This window comes from Procambarus clarkii, chromosome 23, assembly GCF_040958095.1.
Source record: "Procambarus clarkii isolate CNS0578487 chromosome 23, FALCON_Pclarkii_2.0, whole genome shotgun sequence".
Taxonomy (NCBI): domain Eukaryota; kingdom Metazoa; phylum Arthropoda; class Malacostraca; order Decapoda; family Cambaridae; genus Procambarus; species Procambarus clarkii.
This window is the reverse complement of record NC_091172.1, coordinates 31398636-31412042: the sequence shown is the minus strand read 5'-3', so window position 1 is coordinate 31412042 and position 13407 is coordinate 31398636. Positions and strand designations below refer to the sequence as shown.

General features: G+C 39.6%; 1 protein-coding gene across 1 annotated transcript in view; it reads right to left on the bottom strand.

Moving 5' to 3' along the window:
- Positions 1-3045: 3045 nt before the first annotated feature.
- DNAlig1 (DNA ligase 1) overlaps positions 3046-13407 on the bottom strand; it is a 16148-nt gene continuing 5786 nt past the window's right edge. Inside the window, exons 6-10 of the mRNA XM_069330093.1 lie at positions 8405-8533; positions 7553-7641; positions 5478-5586; positions 4488-4580; positions 3046-3504 (exon numbers count right to left, since the gene is read on the bottom strand). Coding sequence (XP_069186194.1) covers positions 3424-3504; positions 4488-4580; positions 5478-5586; positions 7553-7641; positions 8405-8533 — 501 coding nt within the window. The 3' untranslated portion in view covers positions 3046-3423. The remainder of the gene's footprint in view (positions 3505-4487; positions 4581-5477; positions 5587-7552; positions 7642-8404; positions 8534-13407) is intronic.

Sequence of the window (13407 nt, the reverse complement as noted above, 5' to 3'; positions counted from 1 at the left end):
GCCCAAAGTGCCTGTAACAATAACATTGTTCATAATTTAAATATTTCTAATTATTAGATAGTATTAATTAATGTGTACTGATACACACTGATAACAAACCAATACACATACTTATTTAAGTGATAAACAGATGAACACATTTTCTGTCAAAAAAAGTTTACCTGAAAATTTCTTCAAACTTTGATGAAGGAAAAGATATCCTAGCTTAACAATGATACTTCTTCATCATAAGCAAATACAAAGGACATAAAACATTTGATGTAAACAACATGAAAAGACATTTATTTGTTACACTTATTCTTCAATCACTGTACAAGGTGATTTTGAGCAGCTTTTATTTTAAGAGTGACCATGAGGCAATTCCTAATACATATATATACTCAACTTTTATTAACACTTTCGCCCGGGCATGACGCAGCATTGCGTCATCCGTTTACTGTCGGTAATTCCACTTTAAATAATCGCCAAAAATCAGGTTTTTATCCGATTCTTTTGGGACTGGTTTTAAAATGAGCGCCAATGTCTTCCCATTTTCTTTGTTGAGCCTCGTGGCCCTCAGGCGGCTTGGCACACGCCGTGGGCCCATTGTTTTCGCTCCACTGTTGTGACCAATGTCGCCTCCCCTCGCATCTCAAACGTGTGAACATTTCGGCTATTTTCCGTGGCTATATTTCTTACTGTGGCTTTAGAAACTATCTATGCTTACTCCACGATGGATAGTGATCATGAACAAGGCCCTTCCAGGAAGAAAATTGCGGAAGAAAGGCTTGAAAAGGGCAGGAATTGGGAGTGTAGCTGGAAGGCGTCTGAGCGCTCACTCACAGCTAACGCGTGGCCCGTCTTCAACTCATCGGCGGTTGGAGCGTGACCAGGTTTTTTATTTTATATGCTAATGTTCCTCTAGAGAATTCTATTGCGAACCCATTGAGACCAAAATGAAAGACCTAGGACGAAAATTGAGGTGACCAGAGTGAAAATAGTGAAAACATTTTATCGCGTTTGGGCGCTCCTGGGTAACTCATTCGCACTTTCTCTGTTTGCTGCGGGTAATTAGCCGGGCTTTTGGAGTTTATATGCATTTAGTGCTGTAGAGAATTCTATTGCGAACACAATGATACCAAATTTAATCTCGTAGGATGAGAATTAAGGTGACAAAGTTGAAGAGAGTATACACTTTTCAGAATTTACGCGCGCTCCTGTGACACCCTGGGACCCAAATCGCGCAGTTGAGCGGTGGCGCGCGGGGTACGCCAAAGTGTTAACCCTTAAACTGCGCAACACGTCATATGTGTTGAGTAACTTACCGAAAAAGTGCGCATCACGTCATATGACGTGTTGGAGTGCTACGCAAGATTTAAACGGCTCGCGGATACACGGGGTTCACCACACCTTCATCAGGGCTCTTGTAAACAGACGCCATTTTTTTTTTAAATCGTGGGCCAAACTCCCGGGTGTTAGGGGCCTCAGTATTGAGTGAGCTACCAAGCCTGATGCACGCAGCATGAGCTAACAGCACTGCAGTTCAGCTTGTGACCACAGCATCGCCTAAAAATGCCAAAATATACTTGTTCATGCTATTATGTAGCGATGATATTATTACAGAAGACCCCTGACTGTGATAAAACTGACCAGGGTTCTGATAATAGCAGGATTGTGGTGATATTTAGCGCTGTGCGCCATGGAGGGAGGAGTAATGCTGTGAGAGGGAGGGTGGTGGCGATGTCTTCTGACTGTGTGTGGCCACCCTTTATTGATTGCACTCACCATACCAGCTTAGTGGTTCGCTATGGTGAACACAAATGTAGATGCTTATATATAACGTGTGTATAGAGGGTATAAACAGCAAGAGTAGGAGGTTGGGAGCCACCATTTTGGTGAGGGCGGTGGCGTCGTCTGCACAATGTCACCGTGCAGATGACGGTGTTATTTACTGGTTACCACGATGGTCTTTGGGCACCATACCAGTTTACTTGTACAAGTATGGTGAATAAAACAGGTAGATATTTATATATAATGTGTGTATATAGCGTAATAACACCACAAACAATATTGTTGGAGAAGAAATATTAGTGCGTCTGGCCTTGAGGGCGGCAGCCATCAGCTGACTGTATGAGGTCCTACGTCTTTGTGCCTTTACTCACCATACAAGCTTAGATGTACAGTTATGGTGAACAAAACATGTAAATACTTATATATAACCTCTGTATATAAAAGCAAAAACAGTATGGTGGGTGGAGAATGGTGGCAAGTCAGGTGAGGTGAGGGAGGGAGGGAGTGGCAGCCAGTGGCAGGCTGCCACTGCCACTCAGCATACCAACTTAGTGGTTCGTTATGGTGAACACGAATGTAGATACTTATATATAGCGTCTGTATATAGTGAATAAAAGCAAAAACAGTATTGAGGGAGGAGAATGTGGGTGAGTCAGGTGACTTGAGGGAGGGCGTGAGTGGCTGGCTGGTACACGGCGGTCACTCCTCGTTACTTTTTGACTCATAATAGCAACTTAGTGGTTCGTTATGGTGAACAAAACATGCAGATACTTATATATAACCTGTGTATATAGTGTAATAACCGACAAAGTATTTGTTCACTGATTGATGAACATAATTGAATCAACAATATGCACACCATATTTTTGAGTACAGCGATGATTCACTCATTTTATTATATAAATATATCAAACTGCACACTATTGAATAATATTACAGCAAAAAAACTACGAAAAATCAATCAAAGACATTGAAATAATTAGGTAATTATCTCTTTGTGGCAACTCTGGCCTGACAGCTGGCGATCAACAGACCGCCTGGGACACACACTGAGTCAGCACCTGTTTTTTTGCCAGACTTCTCCGCCCTATAGCGGGCAATATATGCCACTTACGATTTTTTTATTATTTTTCCCATGATCAGTGAACACAAATTAACAGATTAGCAAGATTTTTTTTTTTTTTTTTCAAAATTACATGTGCCTGTGGGGGAACAAAGGATATTATACCCCAAGCATGTTAAGGGTTAAATGATATGTAAATAATAACTAGAATATATTCAGCATTTTTGTATTGATGCACAAACTATTAAAACAAAGGTATTTACAGAAAAACTCTTTCATAAAACGTCTAAAACTACATAGCTAAGAATAACAAGTCCTTGAATATTATTATTATTATAATTAATAATAATAATATAAAAACATATAAAGAATTTCAAGGCACAAAAATGTGCAAAATGATGCCTGATTTCTACTTTCCTGTATGGTTGGTCATATAACACCAAATGCATGACAATTTCAGTATGCAATACCAGGATCTCAAATATGTGTTGTGTGTGATAAACATCTGTGCTAGTTGAAGATTTTACATTTCCTTGGCTCAAACTAGTTTGAACTGAACCAAGATCTCTAATATCCTTACAGTAAACTTCTCAATAAAAGTCTTCTTCCACGGTTTTTCCTGATGACTTTTTATTCTTTATCTGGTCTTGGCTATTGTAAAGCTCTGCAATCTGGAAAAGAAGTAACTCTAATTAGAGAACAAGTTCTCACATGAGAAAAGTATCTCAATAAACTGTACAAAAAATCTGGCAATAACAATGAAAAGCAATTGTGTACTTTAAAGCTTAAATACAGTACTTCAATATTTGTTAAGCTTTCCTACTCTTCTCTAAATACCTCAAGATAGCATCCTTTATACTACCACATAAGTTGGGTGATAACGTTAATTCTAAGTAAATAATCAACGTAATCAAAGGCCTTGGCTTGACAACACAAATCTTGTTCTGCTTTATACTACAATGTAAATTTGTAATTCTTTAAATTGGAGGCTGAAAGGAGTATTTTGATAGTGGAAGCATTACCACTGGGTATCAAACGTTGCCCATTCCCTTTAATAATGACTGGCCACACTCACACCCCCCCCCCCACTTGCAAGTCTGCAATATTATTTCCTTACCATTGAATATGTATTTACCCCTTCTCAGTCATTCATTCATCCTGCACAAGGACTTTTACAGCTATTTTCTTTTAAGTTTCTGCTTGTATCTGGCATACAAGTAGGGACGGCATGATGAAATCATGCGACATATCTATTGAGAGAATATTGAGGTCATGCAATGGGATTGAGGGTCTTGTTGCACCTCAGCCTTGTTCTTGGTTCACATTGAAGCATCCCAAGGTTCAATTCCCAGGCAAGACAGAAATAGTTGGGCATGTTTCCATGAACTCGTCAGGCACAGGCACTACAAACTGAACTATAAACTAGTGACTGCTTTAATTGGGCATCAAACAAACAAGTATATTGGAGTCTTATTTAAGCAATTTTAGATGTCTTGGGAATTACCAAAACATGTTAAATGCCAAACAATTCCTAATATTCATGTCATGCATACAGTTACCACTCAAGTATGGGACTTTCCAGAGTAATACTTAGGATCATATTAATTGCCCTAACACAATTAAGTTTTAAATGTTTGCTCGCTTTTATACTTACTTGCGCTGCACTTGTGGCATCCTCGGGATTCTTGTCCTCTCTGATACGTAAAAATCTTGGGAACCTCAAAGATATACCCTTTTCTGGATCAACCTGCAGATGAGAGAATTAATATGGCTCCAAGATAATGTACAAAGCTATTAGTCTAAACACTGTAGCAATATGAACACAAATACCTAAATGATTTGTTTATGTCTGCTAACAGCTTTTTTTTTGTATGATTCTGCAAACATTTCATGTTTACTGTATTACAAAAAAAATTGATTTAGTATTGTTTTTTAACACTTAAGCAGCCAGAACTCTCCATGCAATTCTGATCGTAAATATCCTGAACTTCCTGAGCTCAGGACATTTACGAAGAGCCACTCAGTGATGTAAAAAATGTTTACAATCATTTTGCATTTTCCAAGTTATTTGTTGGATTATAACTATAATTCAAAATGTTCGCAAATTAATTCTCTAGAGAATAGATGCAAAAACAAAAGTGTATATGTAATAGATTATGCATTTTTGCATCGTCAACAATATTAGGAATTGTTTACTGTTGGAGTATGGATGACATGTTTCAGCATCATTGAAACACAGAATGTTAATCTAATTGCTATCTATAGAAAATGATTAAGACTAAATACATGGAGGAAACTTCCTTTATTTCCAGCTTTAGTAAAGGATTGTGAGAGAAATTGAAATACTAAAAGTGTAATATGGGACAGAGATATCGTTGAAAATATTAGCGGAAAGAGGGTTTCGAGAGAGGACGAACTCGAGAAAAATATGAATGCAGACGAGAGACGTAACACTGGAAGTGGGAGAATTTTACGTCAGAATAATGTGAAGTATACAACTGTTAACATGAATTAGGGGACATGTTGCTTTAGGGAGGAAGAAAAAGGGAGACAAAAGCTGATAATACAGTACAGTAATAGAAATAATGGTTTTCAGGTTAATATCATGAAAATGTAAGTATCAAAAATGAATATAATGACTTACAATGCCGGAAGCAGCCTTGTGAACTGGGGATATAGAGAGATCGGCACATTTTATCTCCCACACTTGCACAGGTTCGAACCAATGGTCCGGTGCGATGCTGTTTTCATATCTGCAAACATTAATATTCAAAAATTAAGGTTCAATGTACCCATCTTCTAAACAAATATACTGTATGTATACAAAATGTGAATAACAGTTCATGTCTTTCATAAACAGTATAAATTCCTTCATACCTAGCAACCTTCACCAACAACTGTATCTTTCAACACCCCTAAATATATGCATTTTCAGTTCAGTGAACAAGGGGATCCTGGAAACTGAAGTCATTAATTTCCCACAATTGATTGCCAGCCATAATTGATTGGGGGCCTCGTAGCCTGGTGGATAGCGCGCAGGATTCGTAATTCTGTGCCGCGGGTTCGATTCCCGCACGAGGCAGAAACAAATGGGCAAAAGTTTCTTTCACCCTGAATGCCCCTGTTACCTAGCAGTAAATAGGTACCTGGGAGTTAGTCAGCTGGCTTCCTGGGGGTGGAGGCCTGGTCGAGGACCGGGCCGCGGGGACACTAAAGCCCCGAAATCATCTCAAGATAACCTCAAGATAACACTAAACTGCCATGATCACCCATCATCTCAAATGACAGTAAGAATGTAAAAATAAGTATCTAAATAACAGTATCTAAATAAACCCACAAGTGAACAAATCCACAAGGGCTGAGATGAGGGTTCGAATTTGTTCTTTTGTTCATTTGATGCATCACGCTATTGTGATTTCTGTGTGTAATCCTTAAGTATTACAGCCATGGGGACATTAATACAGTCTGATCTTAATGTAACCACTCAATGATACAGTTTTACTGAAAGCAACACACAGTACTGTACTTCTTAAATGTGGTTATTTCTCGTGATGTAACACACTTAAGGGCGTTACGTCTCATGTACACTCAATTGAAAACACATCATGTTTGATGTACTAGGTGAGTACATCATATATGGAGCAAAGACTAGACTTCTTGCCAAACTTCATGTTTCACAACAAAAAAAAAAAAATATGCCGCCATCATTTTATATAAAGCTCTTCTTTAATGTCCTTCACTTCCTTGTATTGTCTGTTAAATGAGGGCCAAATTTTGCACATCCACCACTTTTTAGTGGGAGCCAAGTAATTAACGCACCATGTACATCATCATCTCGTCTGGTAAAGAGTCCTTCTCGCTTGCTGAATTTACTGGAGGAAATTTCTCAAAGTCCTGTAGACTTGTTGCACTTGAACCAATTCTGCACCCTTTTCTCCTTTAGATCAAAAGTGTAGTTACAGTGGTCACTAACTCCAAGCAGCTGTTCTTATCTTATACTATCAACATCTACCTTTCTCTAGGAAACACCAGGTCTAACACTGCACATTTATCCTCTCTCCCTCCCTCCCTTGTTGTCAGTATCATGTGCTGCCAGAGGAAATATTTATCTGCACTGTCTACAAATTCTGTCTTCTATGTGTCACCTCGCGACGTAGATCCTTACATTCACTTGGACCCCAGGAGCCTAGGACCAACGACCCCAAGAGTGGATGATGGTAGCTTTATCAACCACGCCACAGAACTGCCACAGTAAGTTGGGCAGCAGTTAGGTGCTTCTGGACTCCTTCCTTATTGTCCATGTTCTGTAGCGTGGCTGATAAGACCTACCGTCTTCTGCTCTTAGGGTCGGTAGTTAGAGGCTCCCAGGGCCCAAGTGAATGAAATGTTATTATCCACGTTTATTGTGGATGTCAAAAAAGGGATCCTTCATTATTCAATCAATTTCCCTATTATTAAAATTAACATTACAAAAATTAAGCAAAATTCAACACTACTGCCCTTAATACATAATGCCTCCATTTTTCTTCACCACCTTAATCCTTCCCCCTATTTCTCCTTTTTATAAACACTAGCCTTATGTAACACATGTGGTAAGAGGCCTTACAAACAAAACATTATGTAAATATATCAACTTTCACAGTGGAGTTTCTTTACAATCAAAATTATAAATTCATTAATTTATGCATTTAATTAAACAAAATATAAGCAACAACTTACCTATAGTAAGACTTTGGCTTATCTATAATGTGATCCTTGAAGAAAGTTGTGTGAGTTTGCAAATCTTCGTCTGTGAAACCAGTTCCAATCTAGAAAGATAAACTCGTGTTTATAGACTCCACAGGATCTAGATGTACTACATCTAGATCCTGAAGGTCCTTTCAGAGCTCACTATGGATAACTTGCACCCCTCAAAAATTTTACCCACTCATCACCTCCACACATTTCAATATACATTTGACACAAATACATACAACAAATATATATATATATATTACTAAATATTGATGAATAAATAGAAATACAAGAAAAATAAGCACAAAAGATGTCAGGATCAATTAAAATATTACTATTTCATAACAAAGCCCCAGATGTAACTGTACACAATAGTAAAATTACATGAAGAAATATTTATTAATTAAGAAAGTTTGCAGTCAACAACTGTACAAAAGCCACTGCAACACCATGGCAGAAGTTTGTCAAACAAAAAGCGTAAAACAGAAGTACCAAGAGCATACAAGTGAATACTGTACTGACGAATATGTAAAAAAAAAATTTCACTGGGAACAAATTTGACGTCTTTAAAAGAGAATGGCTCAGGTTCTTACAGGAAGTATTGAATGTGCCGAGTTGTGATGGTTAAGTGCGCTTGAGCACCAATATCAGCAACAGTGTTACCATCACCACCGGAGAAGCATGGTATTGAGCAGGGATGTGCGAGCAGAAGAATTCTTGAAACCGGTCACAAGTAAACCTACGGTTAATCTCCAGACTGACGAACAAATATATGTATGACACCTTTCTTTGCTATTATCCTTACCTAAGCTTGCAAAAACTTCTCTATCAACTTACCTTACAAAGTGTTTGATATTCTTCATTGTCTTCATCATAACAAGCCAAGAGGAAACCTCCATACTGGCCGACACGCTTGCCTCTTCCTGTGTAGCCTCCAATTACTACTACATCTATTGTATCTCCAACCTGGAACAAATACATTTTTGAAACTGACACTGTTGCACCAAGCAGACACATTACTGGTACATGCATGCGTATTTTATATATTATAATATTATATATATATTATATATATATATATATATATATATATTATATATACACACACACACACACACACACACACACACACACACACACACACACACACACACACACACACACATCTATATCACATCTATGAAGAGCAGAGGTGCCATAGGCACAATCAGAGAACACTGTATAAACATCAGAGGTCCGCGGTTGTTCAACGTCCTCCCAGCAAGCATAAGAAATATTGCCGGAACAACCGTGGACATTTTCAAGAGGAAACTAGATTTATTCCTCCAAGGAGTGCCGGACCAACCGGGCTGTGGTGGGTATGTGGGCCTGCGGGCCGCTCCAAGCAACAGCCTGGTGGAGAAAACTCTCACAAGTCGAGCCTGGCCTCGGGCCGGGCATGGGGAGTAGAAGAACTCCCAGAACCCCATCAACCAGGTATCAACCAGGTATCTATATCACATCTATATCACATCTATATCACATCTATATCACATCTATATCACATCTATATCACATCTATATCACCATCTATCTACACCATCTCACATCTATCTACAGATGATAAGATATCATCTAGAAGAAAATGGGGACATTGAAACAGTTGATAAACTCTATTTAAGGAGAGGCAACTATGGGGAACTTCGAAAAATTTTTAATGAGTGTAATTGGACAGAATTGTTGCTAGGCAGGGAAGTAAATGAAATGTATGCCAAATTTTTACAACTATACAAGGAAGACACACAAACATTCATACCAAAACAGAGATGCAGGGCCAGAAAACAGGATTGGTTCGACAGAAATTGTGAGAGGGCAAGAGACCAAAAGACACAAAAATGGAATCAGTATAGGAAGAGGCCAAACCCCCAAACATACCAGCGATACAAAGATGCGAGAAACAACTATACAGCAGTAAGGAGAGAGGCAGAAAGAAATTTTGAAAAAGGGATAGCAGATAAATGTAAAACAGAACCGGGCCTATTCTACAAATTCATAAACAACAAATTGCAGGTAAAGGATAATATCCAGAGGTTGAAAATGGGAAACAGATTCACGGAAAATGAAAAGGAAATGTGTGAAACATTAAATGAAAAGTTCCAAGGTGTGTTTGTACAAAATGAAATATTCAGAGAACCAGACACAATAAGAATTCCAGAGAACAACATAGAGCGGATAGAGGTGTCTAGAGATGAAGTGGAAAATATGCTAAAGGAGCTCGGGAAGAACAAAGCAGCTGGCCCAGATGGCGTTTCACCATGGGTTCTGAGAGAATGTGCATCTGAGCTCAGCATTCCACTTCACCTGATCTTTCAGGCATCCCTGTGTACAGGAATCGTAGCAGACGTGTGGAAACAGGCTAACATAGTTCCAATCTACAAAAGTGGCAGCAGGGAAGACCCCCCTCAATTATAGACCTGTATCATTGACAAGTGTAATAGTGAAAGTATTGGAAAAGCTAATCAAAACTAAATGGGTAGAACACCTGGAGAGAAATGATATAATATCAGACAGACAGTATGGTTTTCGATCTGGAAGATCCTGTGTATCGAATTTACTCAGTTTCTATGATAGAGCCACAGAGATATTACAGGAAAGAGATGGTTGGGTTGACTGCATCTATCTGGACCTAAAAAAGGCTTTCGACAGAGTTCCACATAAGAGGTTGTTCTGGAAACTGGAAAATATTGGAGGGGTGACAGGTAAGCTTCTATCATGGATGAAAAATTTTCTGACTGATAGAAAAATGAGGGCAGTAATCAGAGGCAATGTATCGGAATGGAGAAATGTCACAAGTGGAGTACCACAGGGTTCAGTTCTTGCACCAGTGATGTTTATTGTGTACATAAATGATCTACCAGTTGGTATACAGAATTATATGAACATGTTTGCTGATGATGCTAAGATAATAGGAAGGATAAGAAATTTAGATGATTGTCATGCCCTTCAAGAAGACCTGGACAAAATAAGTATATGGAGCACCACCTGGCAAATGGAATTTAATGTTAATAAATGTCATGTTATGGAATGTGGAATAGGAGAACATAGACCCCATACAACCTATATATTATGTGAGAAATCTTTAAAGAATTCTGATAAAGAAAGAGATCTAGGGGTGGTTCTAGATAGAAAACTATCACCTGAGGACCACATAAAGAATATTGTGCAAGGAGCCTATGCGATGCTTTCTAACTTTCAGAATTGCATTTAAATACATGGATGGCGATATACTAAAGAAATTGTTCATGACTTTTGTTAGGCCAAAGCTAGAATATGCAGTTGTTGTTTGGTGCCCATATCTTAAGAAGCACATCAACAAACTGGAAAAGGTGCAAAGAAATGCTACTAAGTGGCTCCCAGAACTGAAGGGCAAGAGCTACGAGGAGAGGTTAGAGGCATTAAATATGCCAAAACTAGAAGACAGAAGAAAGAGGTGATATGATCACTACGTACAAAATAGTAACAGGAACTGATAAAATTGATAGGGAAGATTTCCTGAGACCTGGAACTTCAAGAACAAGAGGTCATAGATTTAAATAAGCTAAACACAGATGCCAAAGAAATACAGTGGTACCTCGGAATGCGATTGTCCCTGTATGCGAGGTTTTCAGAAGGCGAGGTGTATTTACTCCAAAAATTTGTCTCGGAAGGCGATGGTTACTTCGGGAGGCGAGTTTGGACGCGAGTTTGTTGATACGCGTACAGCCGACCTAGCGCGTTCGTCGCCCCTCCGCCCCTCAGTTTATTATTGTCTCGCGCTCAGTGACTACCCCCACATCAATTCTTCTCGCGGATTTTCAGTGTTTTGTTGGATTTTTGGTGATTTGTCTATACAATTTGTTATTATATATCTCACCATGGGTCCCAAGAAAGCCAGTGGTAAGGATAAAGGCCAGAAAGCTCATGTGAGGATGACAATAGAGGAGAAACAAGAGATCATTCGGAAGCATGAGAACAGTACACGTGTTGTTGAACTTTGTAGGCAGTACAACAAAGCCACATCAACAATATGCACTATACTTAAGAAGAAAAATAAGATTATGGGTGCTAAAGTGGCAAAAGGAGTAAGAACATTAATGGCACAAAGACCACAAATACTTGAAGAAGTGGAAAAGTTGTTATTAATTTGGATACACGACAAGGAGTTGAGGGGTGATAGTGTTTCGGAGGCCATTATTTGTGAGAAAGCCAGGGTGTTGCACGAAGACCTTCTAAAGAATACCCCTGCAACGAGTGATGCAGATAAGAAAGAGTTTAAGGCAAGCAGGGGCTGGTTTGAAAAATTTAGAAAGAGAAGTGGTATCCATAGTGTTACAAGGCATGGGGTTATGTGATGTGATTATGGAAGGGGACTCCCCTTCCAAACAGTAACTCCTCTCCTCCTCCCCCCTCCTCACCATCTTCCATACGCCTACAGCACTCGACAGCAAGGTAAGTAATAACTGGAACACAGTTTTGTAGGTTTATTTAGATGAATTAGGTAAATTAGGTATAAAAATTTAGTTTGATGTGGGGTTTTTGGGGTAGTCAGGAACGGATTAATTCATTTCCCTTTATTTCTTATGGGGAAATTAACTTCGGAATGCGAGTTTTTGGAAGGCGAGGCGTCTCCAGGAACGGATTAAACTCTTATTCTGAGGTATGCCTGTAAAAGAAAATTCACTTTCGCAAACAGAGTGGTAGACGGTTGGAACAAGTTAGGTGAGAAGGTGGTGGAGGCCAAGATAGTCAGTAGTTTCAAAGCGTTATATGACAAAGAGTGCTGGGAAGACAGGACACCACGAGTGTAGCTCATCCTGTAACTACACTTAGGTAATTACATTTAGATAATTACACACAGTTATCAATGTGTGGAATAGTTAACGAGGACCCACTAGAAGAGTTTGAGATTACCAGTGGGGAAGTAAGGAAACTGTTGCTAGATCTGGATGTGTCAAAGGCTATAGGCCCAGATGGAATCTCCCCTTGGATACTGAAGGAAGGAGTGGAAGCACTGTGCCTGCCACTCTCCTTGGTGTATAACAAATCACTGGTAATGGGAACTGCCAAAAATTTGGAAGAGGGCTCGTGTAGTCCCAATATACAAGAAGGGGGTAGACAGGAGGCACTAAATTACAGGCTAGTGTCCCTAACTAGCATACCATGCAAGCTGATGGAGAAGATTGTGTGAAAAAAGCTAGTGGAACATCTGCAGCGAAAGAACTTTGTAAGAAAGCATCAACATGGGTTCAGGGATGGCAAATCCTGCCTAACAGGATTAATTGAATTCTATGACCAGGCAACAAAAATCAGGCAAGAAAGAGATGGGAGGGCAGACTGCATATTTTTGGATTGCCAGAAAACCTTTGACACAGTACCACACAAGAGGCTAGCAAAAAAGCTGGAGATGCAGGCAGGAGTGAAAGGGAAGGTACTCCATTGGATAAGGGAGTACCTAAGCAACAGAAGACAACGAGTCAGTGTGAGGGGTGAGGTCTCAGACTGGTGAGACTGGCGAGACGTCACCAGTCAAGTCCCCGCAGGGTTCAGTCCTTCTTGAGGTTATCTTGAGATGATTTCGGGGTTTTTTAGTGTCCCGCGGCCCGGTCCTCGACCAGGCCTCCACCCCCAGGAAGCAGCCCGTGACAGCTGACTAACACCCAGATACCTATTTTACTGATAGGTAACAGGGGCATAGGGTGAAAGAAACTCTGCCCATTATTTCTCGCCGGCGCCTGTGATCGAACCCAGGACCACAGGATTCCAAGTCAAGCGTGCTGTCCGCTCAGCCGACCGGCTCCCTAGTCCTTGGACCTTTACTGTTT